Below are 26,712 nucleotides of genomic sequence, written 5' to 3' on the forward strand. Positions count from 1 at the left end.
GCCCGCTTCGCGCAGGCGGGTTAGCACTGCCCGCAAGTGTGCCATATGCTCAGACCAGGATGCGGAGAATATCGCTACGTCGTCTAGATACGGTAAAGCGAATTCTTGCTGTCCCCGCAACACTTTATCCATGAGGCTTGAAAAACAGTATGGCGCGTTCTTCAAACCAAAACTCAACACTTTAGGACGGAATGTTCCCATTGGTGAAATGAACGCCGCATACCTACTAGCCTCTTCTGTAAGTGGAACCTGCCAATAACCCCTGACAAGATCTAGGGTGGAAATAAACTGAGCGCTACTAACTTTCTCAAGGCGCTCCTCGATGTTAGGGATCGGATAAATTTGATCCTTAGTGATGGAATTAAGCCTGCGGTAGTCGACGCAAGGACGAGGTTCCTTGCCCGGTACCTCAACTAAAATCAAAGGGGAGGTATAATCACTCTCACCTGCCTCAATAACACCGAGCTGTAGCATTTTCTTTACCTCAGCCTCCATAATATCGCTCTGGCGGGGTGACACCCGATACGCCTTGGATCGTACTGGCTCTGGGGAGGTAAGTTCTATATCATGAGTAAGTACAGAAGTCCTACCAGGCCTCTCAGAGAACAGACCTTGAAACTCTTGTAAGAGCTGGTGTAGTTCGGTTTTCTGCTCAGGCGACAGCGATGCTCCACTGACTAAGTCACTAATAACTTGACCGGTGTCTTCCCTGTTCGCCACTGAGCCTAGTCCCGGAAGCTCGACCGGGAGCTCTTCAGGAACGTTTACCATCATGCACACCACTGCTTCCCTTTGTCTATAAGGTTTGAGCAGATTACAGTGGTAAACTTGCTGTGCTTTCCGCTTTCCTGGCAGACTCACCACGTAGTTAACGTCCGACAGTTTCTGAACAATTCGTGCTGGGCCCTCCCACTGCACGTCTAGTTTGTTGTTTAGCGATGTGCGCAATATCATGACCTCATCGCCCACCTCAAAACGACGGGCCCTGGCGGTCCGATCATAATAAACCTTGGCCCTCTGCTGGGCCTTTGCCATTGCTTCACCTGACAACTCCTGTGCCCTTCTTAAGCGTTCGAGGAGCTTAAGCACGTACTCCACCACGACTGGGTCGTCGCCCCTGCCTTCCCACGATTCTCGAAGCATGCGAAGCGGAGACCGAAGCGAGCGACCGTACACCAGTTCAGCTGGCGAAAACCCCGCAGCCGCATGCGGCGCAGTCCGTAACGCAAACATCACCCCAGGCAGACACAGCTCCCAGTCAGTTTGATGTTCAAAACACAATGCTCTCAACACGCGCTTCATGACGGAGTGGAGCTTCTCAACGGAATTCGACTGTGGGTGGTACACTGAGCTGTGTAGCAGCTTTACCCCACACCTTTCGAGAAAAGTTGTCGTCAAAGCGCTAGTAAACACTGTGCCCTGATCTGATTGGATTTCCGCAGGAAAACCAACTCGCGCAAATATGGACAGTAGTGCATTGACTATCTCAACTGAGCTGAGTTCTTTAAGCGGCACTGCTTCAGGGAACTTTGTCGCTGGGCAGATCACAGTCAAAATGTGTCTGTACCCCGTGGCTGTTACCGGCAGAGGTCCCACTGTATCAATAACGAGCCGTCTAAAAGGCTCCGTAATGATAGGTACCAATCTCAACGGCGCCCTCGATTTGTCCCCTGGTTTGCCCACCCGCTGACAGGTGTCACATGTCCTCACGAAATGGTCTGCGTCCCGAAAACACCCTGGCCAATAGTACTCTTGCAAGAGACGGTCCTTAGTTTTCTTAACTCCTAGGTGTCCGGACCACGAACCCCCGTGCGACAAGCGCAACAGATCCTGACGATAGCATTGAGGCACGATCAGCTGATCGAACTCCACTCCTCTGCGGTCTAGATACTTCCGGTACAGGACTCCACCTCTTTCCACAAAACGCGCATTTTTCCTGGCGATACCTTCCTTGACAATGCAGCGTATGTTTTCTAGGCTGCCATCCTTCTTTTGCTCGGCTATCAAAGCCGACCGGCTGACTTTTAGCAACCTATTAAGTCCATCTGACGTAGGCGCGATGAGCAAATCTGCAGATAGCTCTTCTAACTTTCCCGCATCGGGATTTTCCTCTCCAGTATCTGGTGCCTTTAACGTTACATACTCAATTTTATTCAGTTCAGGCGTGCTCTGAATATCGGCTTGCTGCGCCTCTGACCCTTTTTCATTGTTTGATAACGTCGGCCCCGCAACTACCGCCTTTGCAGCGAGCTCCCGAACCTTCGATCTGGTTAATGCCTGAACGCTAGCCTCACCAAACAAAAGCCCCTTCTCGCGCAGGAGGTGATCGGACCTGTTCGAAAATAGGTACGGGTACTGTGGGGGCAGCATAGATGACACTGCCGCCTCCGTCTCAAGCGCTCCGAAAGGTCCTTCAATAAGCACTTTTGCTACCGGCAGACACACGCTATGAGCTTCCACGGCTTGCTTGATCCATGCGCACTCGCCCGTGAACATATGGGGTTCTACGTAAGACGGGTGAACTACATCCATTGTAGCTGCGGAATCGCGAAGCACTCGGCACTCTTTCCCGTTCACGAGGAGGTCTCGCATGTAAGGCTCGAGAAGCTTCATGTTCTCGTCAGTGCTGCATATTGACAAAAACACAACTTTTGGTGTTGTTTCCGGACACTGCGCCGAAAAGTGACCCGGCTTCTGGCACGTATAACAAACGCGCGCTTGCCTCGTCTCGAACCGCTTTCTGCGTTCGGCTTCGGCTGCCGCCGTCTCCTTAGGTTCGGTCGCACTGCTTTCACTCGCATCCGCACTACGTGTGTTCCCCTTTGCTCTCATGGGTGTGAACTTCGGCCTCTCAAACTTCGAGCCAAATTCACCCTTTTGACCGTCCTTAGCTCCGCGAGCCCGACGCGTCACAAACTCCTCGGCTAGCTCAGCGGCTTTAGCCACCGTACAAACGTCTGGCCTATCCAAGACCCAGTACCGCACGTTCTCAGGTAACCGACTATAAAACTGTTCCAGCCCGAAGCACTGCAGAACTTTATCGTGGTCACCGAACGCTTTCTCTTCTTTGAGCCACTCCTGCATGTTTGACATAAGCTTGTACGCAAACTCCGTATATGACTCACTTTTGCCTTTCTCATTTTCCCGAAACTTCCGACGGAAAGCCTCCGCTGACAGCCTGTACTTTTTTAGCAGACTCGATTTCACTTTGTCGAAATCCTCTGCCTCCTCTCTATCCAAGCGAGCGACTACGTCGGCCGCCTCGCCGGGTAACAAAGTGAGCAAGCGCTGTGGCCACGTTTCCCGAGAGAACCCCTGCTTCTCGCACGTTCGCTCAAAGTTAACCAGGAACAAACCAATGTCCTCTCCAAGCTTAAACGGCCGCATCAGGTCAGTCATTTTGAACAATACTCGTTCTCCTGCACCGTGTGCCTGACTTCCATTACGAGCGCGTTCCATCTCTACCTCGAGACGCTTCATTTCCAAAGCGTGTTCGCGCTCTTCTTTTTCTTTCTGCTCTTTAAGTTCGCGCTCCTGTTTCTCTTTTTGCTCTTTAAGTTCGCGCTCATGTTTCTCTTTTTGCTCTTTAAGTTCGCGCTCCTGTCTTTTTGACCTCTCCTCAATAGTCTCAAGGCATTCCGACAGCTCGTCATCCTCGGCCTCTAACTCAAGAATAGCCTTTAGCAGTTCTGGTTTTCTGAGTTTGTCCGAGACATCCAGACCCAACTCTCTTGCAAGCTCCAACAATTTCGGTTTGCGCAACGACTTCAAATCCATGGCTGCTCTGAATGCTGCTTTCTCTACTGCCTATTATTGTCTTGCCGCAAACTAACCCGGCAGCAACGACAACCACAATTACCAGCTCTGTTTCTGACACTAACAAAAGCCTGGCAAAGCTCAGAAGAAGAAAGTCCCGCACTCACCAAACCTCGCAGCCAAGAGTTCAGCGCAGTCGTTCCGCTGCAGGCAACCAGTCATCACACAGGGCTCGTTGCACTGCTCCCGGATCGTCGTTGAGCTGCTCAGCATACAGTCAACTGCATCTCTTCGCTGCTGGCCTCCGTTGTCGCGATCTCACCGCTGGCAGACAGTTGTTGTAGTCGCGCCGGTGGCACGAGTTGTTGGGAACTCGGCGCTGACGCCCGTTGTTGCACCTGAGTCGCAAGCCCCAAGGGTAGCGTTGGCCTGGCGGCCTGGGGTACAACTGGAAGCATCCGAAGGTCCCGGCAAAGCATGAGTCGACTGGTAACAACAAAACAACTTGTTTATTCTAACATCGCAAAGAGTTGGCGGTCAGGACGACCGAAGTAGAGAGACGGGAGTGCACTTTACTCAACAGAAGAAATCGGAGCCCTCCCTCGGCGTCCGGGAGCAGCTGCTCTTATACTCTCGGAGTCGAGGGCAAGAAGGAACGTCTCTGGAAGGGGGCGCACGTGACGGCGCCGCTCGGGCACGTTGGGACGAGTAGGTGACGCATCCGCCGGGCCGGCGCCGCTCGGGCACGTTGGGATGAGTGGGTGACGCATCCGCCGGGCCGGCGCCGCTCGGAAACGTTGGGATGAGTAGGTGACGCATCCGCAGGGCCGGCGCCGCTCGGGAACGTTGGGATGAGTAGGTGACGCATCCGCAGGGCCGGCGCCGCTCGGGCACGTTGGGATGAGTGGGTGACGCATCCGCCGGGCCGGTCAGACCTCCTCGCTTCACAGTTGAGGGAGCTCCTCTCCCCGGCTGCCGCGCTTTGACAAGCGTGGGCACCAACATGCACACACACACACACGCACACCGAAGACACGTGGCATTGGAACATGCCTGGACGCGCTTGGCGGGGAGACGTAGCGGCGGCGCCGAACGGGCCAAAATGTCTGCCGCTTTGAACGAAGCCCTGGTGTCTGTTGTATCCTCGCCGGCTTTACCGCGCGTCGTGGGCGAAACGTAACAACAGCCAAATTTTTAAGCGAACAACCCCTGGCACACTTCGGCCTCCGCAGCCCCAACCCACGGGCCGCCCTGATTCCAGCTTTCATCCCCCCGCTACCCCTTGGGTGCCCTGGAGACCTGCGCCGCCTGCTTTATTATAACCTCAGGTGCTCTCCTGAGGCCTCCGTTTGCCGGTTACATGTGCCCTCCTGGAGCAATGCTTGTAAAAAAATGCAATCTATCGTTCCGACGAAAAAAGCGACCCGCGATTTATACAACACCAGTCAGAACATTGCCCCTTCAGACACAGTGATCCCCAAATGGGGCGTCCGTGCCCACTGCCTCACCGCGCCGGCAGCCAGCGGCGAAGCGTAAACAAACAGGACCGCACTCCGCAATGCCGGCATGTCTAGGGGACAAACACATACAACACACGCTAAGAAAACTCGCCCGCAGTGCCTAGGCAGACTCACATATTCAAGGACCAAAGGCCCCCAGATTTTCTCTCTCGCACCCGCTCTTACTCGCGCCTGCGCAGAAACGTCGAGCGCCGTGAGAAACGTCACGCCCCGCTGTACCTACTAGCAATTGTAGAAACGCGTCCGGGCCGCTGTATGTAAAAAGCCATCTGCGACGGGAACAAGGTCCGTCGTGGGTAGGGAAGGGGGCGGGGGTGTAAGCGCGTTCTACTCCGGGAGGCGCGGTTGGCCGCGCGCGCCCGCCCGGGCCTCTGTGTCTTGAAACGTGTGCAGAGTCCGCCGCGAGCTGTTTTCGCTCAGCGTTGATGCCAGCGGCCGCGCGAAGTTGAATTCTCTCGCTGATGCTGCCATGTCCAGAGTTTTGACAGCGAGTTTCCACGGTCATCGAGTGAGATGTGTTCATGTTTTCTTGTGCGCGCGTGACACCATGCTTGTTAGTTTAGCTAGTATGCCTATGTTTACAACTTTATGCGGCCGATAAAACTACTATCCTTACTTCATTTGTCTACTAATTTGGTATTGCAATCGATGCAATACCAAATTCGCCTTTCCCCGAAAGTCGCCTTTCGGGGAAAACTGCGACTTTTTGTTCTGGTATAACGTATTATTAAAACTTCAGATTTTAGTGACGAGTATGCATATATCTTACAGTTCAATTCAGCAGGCAAAAAAGGTGATGCCTTGGGACACTAAAGACTTTCTTTATACCTAAGATCTAAATTAGAAAAAAACGAAAAAAGAATTATGGGACTCTGTGAAGGCGGATGAACAGCGAAGATGTTGAAAACCACCACAACAGCTGAGTGTGGTATGCAATGCTTTATGACTTTAGAGTAATAGTAGTTCTATGCTGGCGTAATGGTATATATATGGGAATGGGAGTAATCGCAATTTTGACAACACGCCGCCGCCTATAGCGGCGCTGCAACAATATTCAAATCAGTTGCTAGGCTGGTTATTTTATATGCGAAAGATTAGGGACGTCACACCCCACTTCGAAAGCTGGCGTTGCCACGGCAGCGTGCGCAACGGTAATCTTGGGCCGTGTAACGAAAACTATTCTGTTCTGTTTTTATTCCCATCTCCTGACGTCAAATTTATGTAAACGCCGACGCAAGCGTTGGGTGGTAACCCGCACGGAACCCTAGGCATATACAGCTTCGCTGTAATAGAGATTGTTTAGAGGAATTAGGTGAAAATTCCTCAATATAGCAGATGTGTGTGGCATAGTGTAGTGCTTTCCGCCTACGTCGCAAATAGTAAAGGACATGAATGTCATTTAAGTGGGTATTTGTGGTAGTATTCCAAACCAAAAAACACCAATGCAAATGAAAGAGCATTGAAGTATTATATTTGTAGCTTGACACTGGCTGAAAGTAAAAAAAATGCAGTTAAGCTAAAATACCCACTGCTTTAGATTCTCTGAAATCTACGTGATTTACTTGCGTGTCCGATGCCAATTTTTCATCAAAGTACACACCGAGGGTTCAATCCTCGTCAACAATGCCAAGCAACATGTCTTGCAGTTTGCCAGGCATATTTATCGAGAACAGTTTTAACGCAGATAGTTTGTCATGCAACTGTCCACCATGCAATAACACCAAAAATCATGAACAGCTTACTACGAACAGCAAGTTTTCAAATTACAATGACAGGAGAGTTCAAAGACTCCTGTGCAAGGCTCTTTACGTCGACTTGGGGTGGTGGCGACGGTGATGATAGCTAATGCAGTTGTCTTCGAGACAATCAACGCAGCGCAGGGATCCTCCGAGCCATACAGAGTTTCTACTAAAGGAAAATCTTGCGTTCTGTTGTTTCATCCACCATTGTTGGGATGTATTAAAAGATGCGCGCCTGAGAAGAAAGTCCACCAAAACATGGACTACTCCACAAACATATAAGCCCCAGTGACTAAGAAATGTGAACCGTGGGAACCGTGTGTACGACATGGATTTCGCTGCGATTTGTCATGGATTCACTGAGAGAGAACGTTGGAGCGTTCTTTTTTTAAATGCTGTTTGGGTTCAGATATGTTGCGTTCTGGCATAGCAGTGTTTAGAGCTGTTAGACCTATACAGTTCACAATTAAGTCATTTCATTATGTAATCTTTAGAGCATCTATAGGAAGTGTCCAAGAAATGGTGGCTTCTGGTCTCTTCCGATGTTCGGCGTCCACTGCCCTGCTAAGCGATGTCAACGGTTGCTTTGAAGTTCTCACTTGACTAGGCACGCTCTTTATACTCGGAACTGGAGTGGGTAAAAAGAAAAGGCATTTTCTATGCATTCAAGCTCAGGTTGTGGAAGCACAAGCGGCGGCATCGCAGCGCGCTAAATGTAAAGCCTTCGAGATTATCAGGCGTCGTGCTGTTACAACAACGGAATGACACAGTCTCAGATGTTATGTGAAACTGGTGCAGATACAAAACTTGGTCTAATCTGACGGTACTTGAAGTTGGACAGCGCTTTGCCGAAATAAAATGCTCGTATTTCAGTTTTGGGGAGGTTTTCCTACTGCGAGTAAGCCATGCCGCCAGCGCTAAGTTGTTATTACATTTATTTTCCCTCCTTTCGATGCTACGCCAAATTGGTGTCCATTGCTTGATGGAGGCGTGACTGACAGTAGAAAGGATTGGTGTGTGACATGCGGGCTACTTACTCTCAATGCTTACGAGTACGTGCGCCGCTATATCTATAAAAATGATCTGAGCAGCCAGATTCCACGTTGTTTATTATTTTCGATTTTACGAAAGCTCCCATTCATTTGTAATATCCTGAAGACATTTTATAATGGCAGGAATTAGAGGCTAAAGAAGGCGAACACTTGCGGCAATGTAAATTTGTGATGAAGCTTTACGCAGATTGGTCGAAATCGGAAGGAACTTCATGCGAATTCATGTACTTCCAATCATTCATATGATGTCTTAACCGCCATACTGCAGGTGCACGCGAACACTAGCGCCAGATTTTCATATAGTATTCCTAGAATTAATGAGTATGCTACGTTCTGCATGTTTATTTTTTATTTATTCACAGTCCCTTCAAGGGGGCCCCCCTTTAAGGGTATTATATAGGGGGAGGGGGAGGCTGTACAAACATAAAAACTATTACAAAGTAGCAGTCGCAATCAACAATAGGTTGAAGTAAAGAATAAAGGTCTGCTAACACAATTCAGCTATAAAGAAACAACGAGTGTTAAAATAATATAATTAAATTAAAGAAAAAGTAGGTAATGCGCTGCGCACAATCATATGATGAAAATATGGAATCTCACTTTTTAATAGAAGTATATAGTAGCAACTCATAACAAACAAGCAAAAACTAATAAAAAAAGCAACTAATTAACAGTATGTAACACGACGTAAAATTTTACAGGGTTAGTGGCAATATCAGAAGGCAAGCTGTTCCATTCAATGATAGTCAAGGGTGTGAAAGATTGTGAATATTGTAACATGTCGCACGGTAAGGCCTTGATTTTGATATGCTCATCAAGGCGTCGAAAGACGACAGACGGTGACGTAAAGAAATCGCCTTGAAGATATGTATGGTGATACCGCTTGTAAAGCAGGCAAATACGTGCTGACATACGGCAAAGGGTTAGCTCTTGTAAATCGGCACGGGCTTTTAATGATACAACTCTTATGTAAGATGAATAATCGGAAAGACGAGGCAAGCCAGCCGTTTTTGCACAAATTGAATGCTGTTGACGATGTATGCCTAACCGTATCTCATACTGCAGATGCGTATGCGAACTTCGGGTGGATTAGTGTAGTGTAAGCAAGTTTACGTATGTTAAAAGGAGCATGCTTTAAGTTGCGTTTATAGATGCCAAGGCAGCGATTAGCAGCTGCAAGGGTGGAGTAAACGTGGTGGCTCTACGTTAAGTCATGATGCAAATTGACGCCAAGATACTTGTAGGTTGAGACGAGTCCCACACTACTACCTTCTAAATGAGACGAAGGGGGGACTCGGGTGGCTTGTTTGGTAACAGACACAAATTTAATGTTATTAAGATTTAGGGGCGTTAAACATCACTTATGTGTTAAATGTGTCTAAATCATTTTGGAGAGTTACATTATCGCTATCACAAGAAACGTTGCGATAACGTGCGCAATTATCGGCAGAAAGTCTAATGCGGGACGAAACACCGTTAGGCAAGTCGCTAATATACACAAGGAAAAACAAAGGCCCGAGCACACTCCCCTGAGGCACTCCGGACGTGACGGTACTAAAGGCTGAGTAAGAGTTTTTAGCAGAGGTCTACTGTAGTCTAGATGCTAAGAAAACAGTTATCCATTCCAAAATATGGGGATGAATATCAAGTTTTGAAAGTTTGGCCAAGAGTCTGCAATAAGTACACGATCAAAAGCTTTGGAGGAGTCTAGGAATACGACGTCAGCCTGGAATCCGGTGTGAATACAAGTGGCGAGGAAATCCGGCGAGCTGTGTGCCACAAGAGTAGCTTTTTTCTAAAGCCGTGCTGGTATTTTAAATATTAAACTATTCGAGGTAGTTAATGACTTGCGAATGAATAATGAGTTCCACAAGTTTGCAAATGGTGCTGGGTCATGATTTTGGTCGGTAGATAAGTTGTGAGGAAAGTTTGCCCGATTTTTAAAAAATGGATTGGCTTTAGCTACTCGCCAGTCTTGAGGGATGGAATCAGTTAAAAGTGATTGTGTGAATATTGCAAACAGTGCTTGAGAGAGATCCCATTACGCACTCTTGAGTAGTTTGCCATTCAATCTATTGCGATCCGATCAAGATGAACTTTTTAGTCCGCTTAGTAATGTAAGAATGCTCGACTAGTTAATAACAATTTAAGACATGCTGACGTCGGATAGCGCCGGTAAGTCGGTTGTGCCAGAGGTAATGCCGTAACTGCCGATACTAGGAAAGTCGTACGCTGTCGTGGCGTCATTGAGTATCTTCTTTCAGGCGCGAACTGATGGTGGCGATGATGATGATGATGATTATTATTATTATTATTATTATTATTATTATTATTATTATTATTATTATTATTATTATTATTATTATTATTATTATTATTATTATGATCACGATAATAACTACCATTCGTGTGTCACTCTATCTCAATTATAAACTGGCTACCCTCCCTAGCTGTCTTTCCGTCTATCCCTGCTTCCTTCTTCTATCTCAGTTACGCTCAAAGCTGTAAGTGTAACGCCGTGGGGGCATAGCGCGTCAGACAATGAATTCCTTTGAGCGAACGAGAACACTCTCAAGTGCCAAAAAGAAAAAAAAAAGTGCTCTCGGCTAGAGTCACACGTATTCCGGCTGCACCCTCGGTACTGCATTGTACAACAGCAAGAGCGAGACTGTTTTGGTTGACCTCTCAGCTTTTTTTTTTTTTGCTTTTTTTCATTTTACTTGACTATCTTTCTCCTAGGCTGGCACGAGCTTTCGCTTGAGCAACTTCCGAGTTCGTGAATGTGCTCGTGTTCGCCCAGTTGATATCGCACAGCGGGCGACGCTGTGCCACAGAGCAGCGCCCGAAAATAAAACAGCTGAGTGATCAGGAAGGAGGAAGGATCTGGACCGAAGTTAAGCAGGGCCACACAACCGTACTGGGTCTCTCCTTTTTCACAGACGCAGCTTGTCTTTTCTGCCTCATACTCCTATCTGGAGCAGAGCGCCGGTGCAGGTGGCTACGTTTCGATCCGGTGGTATCTGAAAGGAGCAGAATTTATTTTCTATACACGGCGCGAAGCAAGGAATGAACACATAGGAAGCCGATAAATTTTCACTCAAGCCAGAATTTACTACGCCGTTCAGTGGTAATGTAACAGGGTTTTGAACTGTGCTAAAAATGCCTTCACCTGAAGGCTGTAAATTATATTTACATGCGGCATTGAAGGGCCCAGATTTTTTCTAATCCTAACATCCATGATTTATATATCTAAGTATTGCCAGGAATGATTCTAAAACCACGGAACTTTGCAACGTTAGTGACTGCGCAAAACCGCCACGCGGAATTTGAAGCAAAAGTAGCTGATGAGAAAACTGCTCATAAATAACCTGTAATATTAAGATTGATTATATTATTTTCATTACGCAAAACTAACCAGCAAGTTACAGAGACCACTCACCCGTTGTGTGACGCCACGATGCCACCAGATAATGACGACGATGATGATCACGATAATTATGATGATTTTTAAGCGCATCCACTTCGAAACGTGGTGGCGAAAAATATTATGTTAGCGTGCTTGAGTTCTAGCATTTCGCTTATCTCTTTTTGATCTTTTCTCTGTTGATTAAAACCTCCATAATCTATACTGTTCAGTTACTTATGCCTGTAGCGATCACGCCTTTATTGATCCCCTTCGCAGTATTTTTTTACCCCAATATGCTAAACGTTTCTTGGTTATTTCGACTGCTGGGTAAATATCTTGGCATTCCATTACAATGTGCTTAGTTGTTTCAGGACTTTTGCTGTAGTAGATACATGCCTCATCTTGTCGCGAATATTTGCTCCGGTATGTTTTTGACCTTAGGCAACCGGCTCGAGGTTCAAGTAGCAAGGCACTGTCCTTTGTGTTATCGTACAAAATTTACTTTATGGTTTCTCTCTTGCCGTATTTGTAAATCTCCATGTTCTTTTTTGTTTTCTTCCTTAGCATCCAGTTTACTGCCTCTGTTTCACTCGCTTTCTTTATGATGGCTCCAGGTTGCCCATTTGCACTTCCAATCACATTGTACTTGTTTGCTAACTTTTTTACCTTTTCCACCATTTCGTGCCCACGCTTTTGAGGCACAGATATTTGTGCACTTTAGGCGCCCATTTTCTTTTGATCCGTTTTTGTGAGTCTTCTTTAAAAACGAATTTTGCTCTGCGCTTCTGTGACTTCAAATTAGGCCCAACCCGTGCTATTCTGCGCTACCTTATTTGTGGTTTTACCATCAGCCCCCAATGCCATTCGGTCCATCGACCTTTGGTTAACTTCAAACCCTGGCAAAATCGCTGATTTTAGACACAGAATGGAATTTGCGAATGTAAGCGCTGGCACCATTGCTCCTTACTGACTTTCAAGCCCCTCCTTATATTTATTGTAGTCCTAAAGCGCTCTATGTATCCTTATAGCTGCATTCCAGTTCCGCTTCAAGCTCAGATTATCATGGTGGATGTTTGAGTGTATTTTTCCTTCTTTTATGTGTACGCCCAGCTATATTTCGTGGCGATTGGTATGAATTGCTGTTGATTTGATACAATGCATTACTTGTCTGTTCATTAAAGATCACCAGCACTTTGGCGAACACCGTCACTTTGTGGCCGAGACTTCGTCTTTGGCATGCAAATCAGAAGACCGTCTGTAGGGGAAATCCAAGGGGCAAGGCGCGGTCAACGTCGTTTTTGCAGTTGACGTTAAAAGTTTTACCGTTCATAAGTGATTTTGAGAACTTTAACCATTTAAAAAGCTGCGCCCCGCGCAATTAAGGGCTCGCGGGTTTGCGAGATTAACGCACGAATTAGATAATGAATGTACCATGAATTAAACATTCAGAGTAGAGCATTGCACGAGCCCGGGCCGGGTAGTCCGAAGCGTTTTTCAGCGGGCCTGGGCCGGGCTCGGGCATGAGCTTGCGGACCCGGGCCGGGCTCGGGCCCGCTCATTAAAGGGCCGAGCTCGTGCCTTCGAGCACACGTGAACATTATGCACTGCATGGTCCAAGGCATTCTGTGCCAATCTGAAGTGACACGTGCGAAGAGCTGGCGCTTGTACGCCTTAGCAAAGAATATGGAAAAACAGATGAAGTTCTAATTTTTTAATAGCGGAGCTGTTTAAGCTTTTAGTTCCGCCGTGGAGCGTTACCAGAAAACTCAGCCCAGCTGTGCGCCACTTCCCGTTGCCTAGCAACCACCTGTGAGAGCACCGAGCCACGTAACCTTTTCGCACAAGCAAGTAAAAAATCGGAACAGCCGGCGCGGGGACAAACCTCTCGCCTCCTCTACGCCGTGCGTGCGTGCTGCTGCCATGGGAAGATCAAAGAAAGTCCGGATACGCGAAGAAGAAGCGGCTTACCAGGAACAGCGCCGTACTGCTAAGCGAGAAGCGATGCGTCGCCGCCGAGCTGATCTGGAATACCGCGCCGAAGCTGCGGCGGAAACGAGGTGACGCAAAGTCGAGGATCCCGAGTTTCAGTCCAGGAAACGCGAGAGTCGGTGCTTGAACGCTAGACGTTGCCGAAAAGCGATCCCGGCCTGCGACTGCTCGCAAACTTCCAGCGTCAAGCCCGCCGAGCCAACAACTTAGCAAAACGTAGCATAACCTCGCAAAACCTAGAAACAACTTAGCCAAGCCTACCATAACCTCTCTCAAAACCTCGAAACGACTTAGCCAAGCCTACCAACAAGTTAGCAAAACCTAGCATAACCTCGCGAAACACAAGCTCATCAATCACAAGCTCCGCTGTTGACTTCAGCCTTGCACCACTAGTGCGAGCTGCGCACGTTTTTCTTTTCCACAAAAAACGAACATTGGTTCCCCGTAAGGAAAAATAAATCACACAAACAGCCGCTCTTCAAACCATTTCCCTATTACCTTTTTCGCGACTGCGCTATTTCAACTATCGATACATTATATTATTTTAGTGGTAACTCAAGGAGTGCCTCTTTCTACTTGTGCGTTTATTTTATGCTGTTGCTGGTGAATTTGACTGTTTATATATATGCTAAATGACCTCACAGGACCAAATCGCACGATCAAGGTAAATTCATGCGCACCAGCGGAATAACACCACAGGCAACGGTCTAGATCACTGATGTTGCCGTGGGAGGAACAAGTGTTTCAGTCTTATACAATGCTTCACTCTTACAGTGCTTATACAATGCAGCTTATTAGACCCTAAAAGGTGAGGCTGACGCATGAGGTACAATCTGTAATTAAAAAAAAGTTTTTTTTTTACTTACAGGCCGGGCTCGTCATGCACTTGCAGACTCTGGCTAAGCTTAGTATTGAACCTCTGGGCCTGGGCCGGGCCCGGGCTTAATAACACGGGTTTGGGACCGGGCCTGGACTTAGTATCACGGGCCCGGGGGCCCGGGTCGAAAATCCGGCCCATGCAGCGCTCTAATTGAGAGCTCCAACGAGCGTTACCTCACACGATGTGAGTGGTGCACTCTCCGAGTGTGAAATTTGTTTGCATGTTGTTCCTTTAGTGTTAATACCTAAAGGTACTTATTTATGTTTGGCTACCTCCTCCCATATTGAGTGAATTTATCTTGCTATCTAGCCTCGTTTGGAGTTGCGCAAAGTGTTACTGACATGGCTTTTCCGTGTAAGGAGGCAAATTGTGTGTGTGTGTGTGTGTGTCACGCCATAGACTAGACGACCGAACAGTGACGGTGGAATAATGACGATGAAGACGGCATGACAGCAAAGACAATGTCAATGGAGAAGAAGCGTCATGACGACGACAGTGACTACAGGGCCATGACGAAGGTGATGTGATGACGATGTCAACAGCAGGACGACGATGACAAGACCACTACGACTGCGTGACAAAGTCGATGATACAGCAGCAACGGACGACGGCTACGAACCATGATGACGACAACGACGACGGCAACATGATGACGCGATGGCATGGCAGCGATGGCATGACGGCAATAGCATGACGACCTAGGACGGCGTGACCAACGCGACGGTATAACGACGGGATAATGACATGACGGTGATCGCGTGACGAAGACGACGGAGTATTGACAGCAATGACATGATGTCGAGGGCATGGCGACAATGACACGTATATGGAGACAACGATGACCGCATCAGGATAGGGACAACGACAACGCAAGACCATGACATGACCATGACACTATTGGCGGCTAAATTGCATGCAACTGCGGAGCACGAAGCCGCGTAATCGATCCCGATCCGCGGATGACGATGAATACGCAGTCGAAAAACGCCTCGGCAGTTTGATTAAAATAAATGTCAAATAGCAACTCCGGTGATTTTTTGTCCTATAAGCATCTAGGCTAGATTAGCATTAAAAATTCTGCTGGACCTGTTGGGCTCGTGCGCTAAAGGTGTGAATGAGAATTGCGTTAGTTTTTCCGCAAAGCATTATTTATTGTTGCGATAGCAAATATATGCACGCTCCAGGCCATTTCTGCCGTCGCCGTCACCGTGTTGTTCCGCATAAAGTCCATGGGCGATAACATCGTCACCGCGCGCCATTTGCTCTATGTGCGAGTGAAAGCATGCGAGAGTGAACCGAGGATGGCGGTTCACTCTCGCGCGCGCAAGGGAGGAAAGCGGGGAGGAAGCGCGCCGTCTTCCGTCACTTTTCCGTCACGCGCGAGGCGCCGGGGGGAGAGAGGGGGCGTTCTACTGCGGCGGCTGCTGCGTATGGCACGGCCGCGCGGGTCCTATCTCGAAAGCGATCTGCCGTGAGTAGAGTCTAGGTGCGCCTCGTGCTCATAGCGTAGGCGCTATGTTCTGGCCGCTTAGTTCGCGTTGAAGCGAGGGGCAGCAAGAAGGTCAATTCGCCCGCTGCTGCTGCCGCGCTTCCTCACTCCAGCGTTTTGACAACGCGTTTTCGCGGTCATCGAATGCGATGTGTTCAAATTTGCTTGTGCGCGCGTGACACCATGCTTGTTAGTTTAGCTAGTAAGCGAATGTTTAGAAGTTTATACGGCCGATAAAACTGCTATCCTTACTTCGTATAGCTGGCTACTAATTTTCTGTCGCAACCGTTGCTTCGCCTTTCGGGCGAAACTACGACTTTTTTATTTCAGTATCCTAAGGGCCCGTTAGGGCATTACATAGGCGGGATGGAAAAAGTCAAGCGTAAGTGCAATGTATTCAATGTAAATAATATAGGAAGACATATGATACAATATTAAAAATTGACGCGCGCACACCAGACCTGCGCTCCCGAAAGGCTGAGTTCTACTAACCACCCTGTACCTGCCATTTGTGACGCCAGCAGGGGAGCAGCAGCGCAGGTGTCGACTTCTTGGGAAGCTGTCTTTAACGGATCCCCCATCTCCCCCCGTTCCTTTATTGTTTCGTTGATGAAGATCTTGTAGCCCACCTCATGGCATTAAGCTGAATAAGAAACGAGCGCACATCGGGCTAACGAGGCTTGGTCCAACCACGTGCAACTTCACACTTTTCCGAAAATAAAAGTTCTTTCTTGTGCACTTCAACATTATCTTTTCCATCATGAACATAACAAAATGCGGGTTTAGCAGCGAAGACATACCACATCGAACAATGGGAGATACCACTGTGGCAGAGTATCTTACCTTAGGGTGAGAGCGTGACGACTCAGATTTAGTGTTTCAGAAATTTTTAAAAGGTTATAGCTTTCTTTGCCTACTCCCCTCGGTTGCCATGGTGGGGAGACCACAAGCGCTGCGCGAGTTTGTTGATATCAGTATCAGTTTTTTTCAGTTTCATCGTCCCTTTTCGTTACAAATATTCGTTTCGTGCGCATTTCGAACACAGACACGCATAGGACAACGGCAAAAGAAACAAAGGGACGCCAGGAACTAAAGGTGCTTGTCTGCACCTGATTATGTCCCTGACCTCAATATGTTGTACACTCGAGCAACAACGGTAACATAATACGAGCGTGTAGAAAATTTAAAAAAAGGAAAAAAAGTAAATAAGGAATATAAATTTTGATATCGAGAGCGAAAAGAATGACGTCATATAGCGAATGGAGTCCTCTCGTCGTAAGTGCTAGGCTCGCAGGTGGCGCGAGGATGACGCCGCCAAAGCCGAAGCTGCATAGGAAAAGAGGCGTGAACGAATGAGATAACCAAAGCACGTCATGCCGTCGTCTTGCAATAGTCGTCATACGTACGCTCCCATCACACACAATTGGACATCTGAGCGGGTTTCTATGAAGCTATCGCTTGACTTAGGCAATCAGATCTAGGTGGTCTTTGCCATTTCCAGTTTTCTTTCTTTCTTTTTGATGAGACAGCATGTTCAAACAAGTAAAGGGCACTGTTTCAAATCGGAACGGCGGGCAATCATCACCCATGGCATTCCTCCTAGTGGGGAAGAAGGTGGGGCCCATTAAGCCGCATCCAGCCATACCGGCCTCAGGAATGACATCGCGAGTCACTGGCCACTTGTAAAGAACACACGGGAAAGATGCAGATAGCCTAACTGTCAAAAATACGCGCGTTCCAAGTGCAATGTGCACCTGTGCCTCAATCAACACAACTACTTATTCAATTTCCATCAGCAGTTGAGCTAACGTTAACGAATTCATGAGTTTTCTTTTCCGAAAAGGGCGTCTGAAAGAATGACAATAGCATTTCTTAATTACGTGTCGAAGCACCAGAAAATTTCAGCTTTGGTCAAAGAACCAAATGTCTAGTGTCCGAAATTCACAACACACCGATCCTCTTTATTTAGCAGCGAGAATTTCCCACTCAATTTTTAAATGCCGACGAAAACATATTATAAAACACCACAATTAATTTTTTTTCTGCGACTCCAAAATTATTTGGACTCTAAAGAATGTTGGCAGGGCTCCTTATTAGCCACGAGCAACTGCCTTCAACTCATCTGCTGGAGCGAACTTTTCGGCAAAAACGTAGCCGTTCACAGCGCAACCTTTTTCTGCGGCAGCTGCAATTCAGACAGCTCGCAACTGGGGTGTCCGTTCACCCTTTCCTTTTCGCCGTCGTCGCCAGGCCACCTCCTGAGATTCATTCTCACCTTATGACATCGAAGAATGACAGTTCTCCGGCCGGTCACTGCGCATACCCAGGCCACTGCGGCACTGTGCGGTTGGGAGTTACCTGCAGTAACCGCTGAGCTATCGCACAACAGTTACACTTGGTGTGCTTTGTGTGAAGTTTTAGGCGCCACGCAGACCCTGCGAGTGCTGGCGTCTGTGCACTTATCTCGAAGACAGCAACAGGCAAGGGAACAGAGGAGACATTCTGAGTCATCGTAAAGAGGACGTTGTTCTTGGCAGGGTAGCGCTGTCTGCTGCGAGAATGGGCTGCCGTCGCCGTAATTGAGTTCAAGAGCAGGAGGAATTGCTGATGTCTGCTGATTTTTGTTTCGTACTTTTCTGTCATTGTATAGTTGAACAAAAGTTCTCCAGATGACGCTCTCGAGATGGCGCTCTCTGAAGCCACCTTTGATGCCGCGAGAAGCAGGTCTTTGGCTTCCCGATCCAGTTTCGACGCAAAGCTTCTCGCTTACTTGAAAAACTTTTTTTTCTTGCGCTCCTTTACAGGCTAAGCTACTTCACGCGTGACTGGTGGCTCGGAGAAATCTAAAACGACCACTTCCCCGACATGCTCGCATACGCAGTGGCCCGTGTTGTGTGCTCGGCGAGGCAGCGGCCAGCACACGCCTAGTGGCTCAACCTAGTAGATAACGTCACTGGGCGAGAGAGGTTAGGTACGAGCGGACAAACTGGAAAGTAGGTAAAAATCCCAAATAATGCTGATGGCATTAGAAAGACCCAACTGTCAAAATTGTGTAAAACCTCCTCCCCCCCTTTGATGTTTTCAGACTTAAAATGTAATCAATCAATCAGCCGTGGCAATTTATGTTCTGCAGTTCGTCAGCAGGGCAGAGAAATTCTTCTGGATGAAAATCTGGAAAGAAAACCGAAGGATGGCGGCTTTTCTACGAATGGGGAATAAGAAAGTAAGTCATGCGGAGAGCGAGAACCAGGCAGTTCGTCCGTGCAGTTTCTAAAATCGCACACTGGCTACCAGCGGCCGGCAGCTACTAACTACCCTTGCACCTGCTGGGACGGCGTCTATACGGGGTGATAATTTTTAAGTTTTACGGAATTTAAAAAAGATCGCCTGTGGCAGATAGCGTAATTCTTGTCCTTGAGCGGGATTACTAGAAGAGGCGGACTTAACTAGCACGAGAAATTGAAACACAAATTTGAGTAATTAACAGAAATTCGCTACTTCTACATTAATTACTTTGCGGCAGATATTGCACTTTAGGAACTGTAGCCGGTCTGTTTGCAGATACGTATCCAATCGAAATGATTTTCCAGGAGAATACCAATTTCGAGATATAATTTCCCAAAGTGTGGGAAGAAATACTTGGGCGTTGCAGTTATTTTCGTGCTTCAATGCATAAACGAGCACTTTGTTAAAAAAAAGAAGGGGAAAAAAAAAGAACAAGTAGACCAACAGCGCATTTTTAGGGCAAGTTTGATGCCGCATTTCCTTAAACTGACGTCATTCTGGAAATTCATTACAAGCGGATACGCCTTGAAAACTCACCGGTTACAGTTCGCAAATTGCAATGTGTGCAGTAACCTAATTGAGTCGGAATAAAATTAGTGGATTTTTGTAGATTGACCACGTGTTTCAATTTCTCTTGCAAGAAATGTCCGACTCTCTGAATAATCCAGCTCAAAGACTATAATCGTGTCATCTCAACATGAAATGCTTAAAAATTCCGTAAAAGTTAAGCTGATCACCCCGTGTAGTATTCAGCGACATGTTCAACGGCGCGGCTCTCCACCAAACACCGTAGACACCTTGGCGACTGCGCCGATTATCAACAATTAAGGACTAGAAATCACCGTGGCTACCGGGGCTGGCCGGCCTTCCCAGGCTTTGTCGCGTGCCTACGAATCGTGCAATTAAAACTGTGCTAGCGTGATAAGTGCGTACGCACTCACTTCGGTTTTGTCATTATGACCCTGCCCTTTAATATATAACCACGTAATAGAAAGAGGATGTGGCCATTAAATAGCCTAAAGGTAGGAGTTTTGATGGTTACCCTATTGACCTCACGCAGCACCTGTCTAGCGAGTACCATTCCCTCTTCCTCCAACATCTGCGCCAGACATGCTGTGTACGGAGTGGCCGCACAGCGTTTCTGCCGGGATGATTTTTTTTTCTCACATCGAACCAATCGTTCCGGGAACATGGACTCTATCTTGTTTTGGATGTTGTTACGTAGGCCGATCATTATGAAATAATTGTGCAGCGATTCCTCCTATCTGTGTGCCTTATGCAACTTAAACCCTCTATAAGCTCGCGCAGCATGCGAAGTTCCTGCCTTGCTTGCGGATATGACGATAGAATTAAATGTTTATCAGTGGCGAACATTACAGCTACTTCAGGCAACAGACGCGAAAACGACGGCGACAAAATAGATAAACAGATAGGCTGACACAAACAAAGCACCACTCGCAACAAACTTATTGAGCAGAAATCGGGACATTATTTATACAAAAAGTGCTGCCAGAGCGCATCAGTGTGCAGTCCAGATACTGTATTTCTTTAGATGATAAGGAGATGGATGCTAAAGGATAAGACGCAATGGTCGCCCGCTTAAACATTTGCTTGAATTATCAATCTCGTTCACATATCGCGACTGCTTGCAACAACACAGCGTGGGCCAAAGTTCGGAATGCAGTTTCACTTGCTGAAGATGCAAAACCAGCGTGCCCATATTTCCGTCCGAACGTTTTACAGCCACAGCATGTGATGGGCCCTTCACAGCACTAGTAGAGCTTTGCGTCAGCGATGGGCACCGTATGCACACCAAGACTGAGCATGGATAATTTCTAATGCCATGCTGAGAGCTTTGCGCGTCGCTGATTTCGCAGCCTCAAAGCCACTTGCAGGTGCGGCAAAAATATTGCGTCGTCGGTGCTCCGAATACGCATAGCTTATTGAATTGTTCATTAGGGTGCAATACCGGTCATCTTATTTGGTGCATAAAAAAATGCGAAGAAACCAAATGCTGTTTACATAGGAAGTTATGCTGCAAAGAGTCCTTATAGTCATTGTGCATTGTTGCAAGTCCTTTTATATTTTAAAGCAATTTGCTTGTTCCTCTCACTTTTCGGGTGCTGGTTTTATGGCGACTGGCCGCTGTCGTGCAACGAACACTGGGTGCAAGAGGGTTTGCACCCAAGAGGGCTTGCGCCACAAAATATGTGTCACTGGATAGGGTGTCCGAATAGACAAGCAGAACATGAAGAAAGAATAAGTGAAGTCGGCAAGTGATGAAGCCGCAGCAGATCGACTGCGGTGAAAGAAGTGCAGGGGGCAAAATGAGACCGGAGCGTGCATTGAGGGACCGGTGCGTTGAGCTATATAGAAGTGACGAAGGAGAAGCACAGACATTATATTGAGCATAAAGGAAAGCTTTGCTTGGTTTTCTACTCCTCGAAAGGATGTCTAAAAATTCCGCTGAGAAATCTGGGACTGCCTTGAAGCAGTACTGTTATACTCTCCCTTGGAGCAACGGTATTAGGATACAGCCACAGAAACGTTTGCCTAGCCATTTATAATTTCCTATGTGACACAAAAAGACCGCCTTGGTAATATTTCGTAGTTTCTATAATTGATTTACTTCTACTTCAAATTAGAAAATTCAGAAAGTAAAAACTCAAATTCACAGTTAAACTTTTATTAGTATTATTATTCAAAATTTAATTTGCTCATGTTAATGTATACCTTTATGCATCTAAGTAATAAGTTCTTGTGACTGTTCTTATCAAGGCAAGGCTGACTATTGTATTAAACACTACTTTATCTCCTTTATCAACAGTTTATTTCTCATCTTGGATTATTCATTTACTTTCCTATTTTGGCGTTACTTATTTATCTATTAACTAACTTATTTAATTTGTCAATCATATTACCACCCGATTCGTGGCCTATCCCCCATAGTGGGTTTGTGCAATTAATTGAGGCTTCACCATCATCACCATCATCAAAGCTTTGCTTGTCACCGATTCACACATACGCGTGGGATCCGCCGATATTTTTCTTGCTCCGGCTTTGCTGTTAATTTTACAGCGCATCTATATTCACATTTTTTCTCTACAGGGCTGTAGTATTCTTCTGCGTTACTTACCGTTTTTCATTATATTAGAAGTTTTTTTTACGTTGTGCGGTAAGCCGTATCGTACGTGTAATATGTGCTTTCTTTTCTATTTTTTTTTAAATTTCAAGTCACCATTGCCACTTATTGCCATTTGCTTCAAATGTGGAACAGAATTGGCATTCATAAGAAAAAAAGTCCTTACTGTATAACTGTTCGTAAGCGCAGGTGTCGGTCAGTCGGTGGCGGTCAAAAGCTGCTTTTTGTTTCGTTTTTATTAGGCCATAAAAAGCGAAAAAAAAAGGTTGAATTTTACCCCATAAAATAAAGTGCATCGAAATAAATTATTCAAAAGTCAAATTAGTGCCACTTTGTGAGTATAAAAATTCAGGCGACATATTATTTCTTCCAGTTTGAGTAACATTTCTGATATATGTAGTGGCGGTGTGCTGCATCTTCATCGTTGGTTGCTCAGAGAGGCAACTTCTGCATGTGTCACTTATCGCGCGATACCGGCTCGGATCTCCTACGTAAAAAAAGACAATATGGAGGACAATAACTGGCTCATTCACACTGATCCAGAAAAAAAAAAATGTATTTGAAAGCTTCTCAGACGCCTCGCCCAGTCTGTCCAGGGATGTTTGGGTCTTTACACAGATCACAATTCTTCGTTTTTAAAGGAATACTGAGAGCAAAGTTTTGTTTTATTTCTTTATTTCATAGCTCTAGTGCGCCACAGAGACTCAGTTGCCCGAAAACAGAGCAAAAACATTGATTACGTTACCACTTCAATGAGACGAGTTCAGCCCGGCTTCGGACGTGAAAAAGAAGGTTATTCACGTCAGCGAAACCTGACGTCGACACCACTGACGCGTACACACACACTATGACCGAGCTGCCAAAAGCTGAGTCCACCAGCACTCAACGGATCAAGCGAGAAAAGGGTGTCCCTCTGCGTTTCCAACAGAAGCGCACAATTGGAATGGGAAATATGGCAGAGCTTGGCGACATGTTCATTGTACACCCTTCGACCACACCATACCGGGCTGGCTGGCACGCTGTTTAGTACAAAATGACCGTCACCTCAAGTTTCGCTGACAAGAACAGTCTCCTTTTCCTTGTTCAAAGCCACCAGCCTGCACTTGGCGCGTGTTTTGAACTGGTTGCATAAAAGGCACTGTAAGCAATTATTCGTGGCGTCCTTGCCTAACTGAAGATTCCTACCATAATTCGACAACTTCCTTAAAAGCACCCGAAAATTGGGACACAATAATTTCGTGCTACTATACTTCAGGGGCGCTATAACGTAAAGCTATTCCAAACTTTTCTATTCAAGCTCTGCAATTAGCCCCCCACGATTGGTCAAAACAATTTCGGTATACTCCCACTTCGCCTGTCTGTCACGCGACGTCAAGAAAACCGCGACAGCTCCCCATATGATATGAAGTGCACACAACGACTATGTATGATTAGACCGAACAAAAGAAAAAGAAGTATTTTTGATTTGACGCTTTTTTTGTCGTTTGCCCTCTGTTATTGGTCAAAAGTTTTCGGGCTGCGCCCACTTCGCTTGTCTGTCACGACACGTCTCAAAACTGTGAAAACTCGTCGAGTCAAAGTGTCGTGCACGCGTTAAAGAGGCATTAATATGCCGAACAAAATTGACTTTTTTTCTGAGTAGCCGAAGACAGCCCCATTGCGAAAGGAATAGAAGATGGCTGCCTGCCGATCACGCTGGCACTGGCAATGTTTGCGTGGCAGTAGAACGTTATCGAGCTCTTTCGGCACGTTTGCAAAATCGCTCTGCGAACTCTTCTATCCTGAGAATCCGTTTTAGCGGCCTTCTTAACCTTCCGTTGCACGCCACCGCAATTTTCGACGGGTCACCGCAAGTTAAGTAAGGGGAAGCGGACCAATCGCAGACGCCGGCACCATCCTCCTCACCGGTTACCTATTTTCACTGCGCTGGCTCACCCCATCGATACCCTCTCCACTTTATCGGGGTCATCGCCTCTTGTCAGCCAATTAGATACGTAAAACCGCTCAATGTAGGCAATGTTTATTCGCTTTGAAAGCAAACAAAGGTGACATCCTATAAATCAGGAAAGCGTTTGACTGGGCCTTTCGACGACGCCGTGGGTTACCATCATATGCTTGCGTCGGTGGTTACGTAACTTTGACGTCAGGAAATTGGAATAAAAACAGAGTGGAATGATTTTACGTTATAGGGCTCCAGCACTCCTTTTACCCTGGCGTAAAGTGCACGTTAGCTGAGAGGTTGGCAATTCTGTGCAGCATTTCAGAGGGCTTTCCATACGTCTGAACGCACCCATATGTTTGACCTAGTTTTCGCCCTTTCGAGTTATGTAACTTTCCACATGGCAAACAAACACCGTCCGCAATCTGAAAATTTCAAAAGCTAAAGTTCCTCAAGTGTGCAGACAGTACAGCACCCTTGCTTCCATAATAAAATAAATGTGCAAAGCTTTCACGATCAGTAGACGAGAATTCTGAAAGCTACCAAGAATATCTGAGGCAATAAAAAAGTGGGTTATTTGTCAAATGGTATGTCCATATCTTGCCAAAACATTTATAAACATGTATTTGCATGCATCCTCGTCTGCTGTCATTTTTACTTCCATATGCTATCACGGTTAGGATATTTTCCCAGTGTTTCCAAGATTTCGGCAAAAGAAACATGCATTTTTTCGTGTTCATTTTTCACGGCTTCAAAATTTCGAGAAATTTTATCACTAGACATATTATTAGCGAAGGCGGCCGGCCAATCGCAAATAACTCTTACGGAGACAATCATTGTGAATTCGGCCCCACGGCCCCTTGAAACTGCTTTTAGCTTTTTTCCTTGTTTCCTTCCTTGTACAGTGTATATACATGCATTATAAAAAAATGCCAATAACGTCAAGTAAAAATACAGCTGAAAGGACTCGCGGCAGCAAATTCAGGTCCTATTTGCAAGTGGTGCCATACAGGAGCTCTCCTTGCTCAGCGATTGCACTTTTAGGTGCACGTTGACGAACTTGCGCTGGCAAGCCGCAGACACTACGCGCATTGCTGAAGCCTCTGACTTTGCTGCACCGCATTACCGCGGCTTTACTGGTATTCACGCGGCTTCATTACCGCGGCTTCACTGGCGAGTGCCTACCCCATTTATATTTGTAGTCTTCTTATAGCTATAAGATGGTAGAAGTTAGAGGGCAAATGAACCTAAACTCTGCCACCCAACGAATTCGCAATGCTAGAATAAGTTAAAAACAAGGGAGTACAAAGGTTTGTCGAAGCCACGAGGGAAAGATTAAATAATATCCGTGAATTATCAATTGTTCCTACACTGTACGAAGAGCTGTAGTATATCAGCGCTGGCAGACGCTAGCTCCAGATTAACCTCAAGTATTCTTAGCATGAATGTCTATCGCTTCCCCGTAGATCGTGAGACATTCTTTTTGAAATTCGGAACCAGCGATTGACAAGAGAAGGCATCCTGACGCAGCATAATCGATGAAAGATTGCGAAGGGTTCAAATGCGGGGAATATGTAGGGAATAAGCGGGTCGATGGACGCGGCTTTCGAGAAACATAACCAGTACTTTGCATGTTGCTTTCTTGCATGGAAGCAAATAACTATAGTAAAATGGAGAAGTGGTTTGCTCACGATCGTCCCAGATGCATCGGCACAAGTACTTCTCGCACTCTGACCGCAGGTTAGGCTTGCCGACGTGGTACGAGTAGCAGGACCTTGAGCATGCTTCCAGAGTGCAATCTGCGCACAAGCGTCGTTGGTCTGTCGGAAGCTGCCCAGAATACTCATGGTCGAGACACAAGCGAACACACTACACAACAGAATATATATTTAAAAGACGAAGCCAAGATTCACCAACTGCAGCAGCTAAATTGGTCCCACGTGTTCCTGGAAGGAAGCACAGAGAGGAATCCTAGATAGAGAAAGCGCTTAATTCCAGCGAAACCGTTATAACAACCTGCGTCACCGCAAATTATGGGCCACTAGAGTAAGGGTAACGGAGAGCTCGATTCTTCGACAGTTACAGCCACGTGGTTCATGTCGCTCTAAGTATAACCAGCGAAGTATCGGCCATTTCTAACTAATGAAACGCGCGAACGTCATGCAGTGCAAACTATAACCCACATTGCTCATGTCGTACACGACACCGGTAAACTTCGATAAAGTGCCGCCGCCACCAAGGCGCGGCTATTTCCGCCCCTATCGGCGTCATTTGAAGCGTTTTTTGCAGCCGCTTTTGAGTAAGCAGCCGTTTCTGAGTAAGACAGAAAGCCTTCTGGGTCTCGGAGAACAAAGTACTCATCATCGCTTGGGAGTGACACTGATGCAGTCGCGCACATACGCAGCAACCGGGAGAACTGGATTGTCCTGATCATTCCAGGTTAAAAATGGGTCAATACGACTCTGAAAGTACGTGGATATTAGTGAGTCTGCGTAATACAACTGAAGACATTTTA

At 46.8% G+C, this 26,712-nt stretch overlaps 1 protein-coding gene across 2 annotated transcripts in view; it reads right to left on the bottom strand.

Moving 5' to 3' along the window:
- The window catches only part of LOC142575919 (uncharacterized), an 86,794-nt gene that overhangs the window by 15,419 nt on the left and 44,663 nt on the right, over positions 1 to 26,712 (bottom strand). The window contains exons 3-4 of one of the 2 annotated variants that reach the window (XM_075685725.1): positions 25,889 to 25,996; positions 10,766 to 11,087 (exon numbers count right to left, since the gene is read on the bottom strand). In XM_075685725.1, coding sequence (XP_075541840.1) covers positions 10,933 to 11,087; positions 25,889 to 25,996 — 263 coding nt within the window. In that variant the 3' untranslated portion in view covers positions 10,766 to 10,932. Of the gene's footprint in view, positions 1 to 10,765; positions 11,088 to 25,888; positions 25,997 to 26,712 lie in introns of those variants that run through there. The other variant, XM_075685732.1, reaches the window with a different exon arrangement.

This window comes from Dermacentor variabilis, chromosome 1, assembly GCF_050947875.1.
Source record: "Dermacentor variabilis isolate Ectoservices chromosome 1, ASM5094787v1, whole genome shotgun sequence".
Taxonomy (NCBI): Eukaryota; Metazoa; Arthropoda; class Arachnida; order Ixodida; family Ixodidae; genus Dermacentor; species Dermacentor variabilis.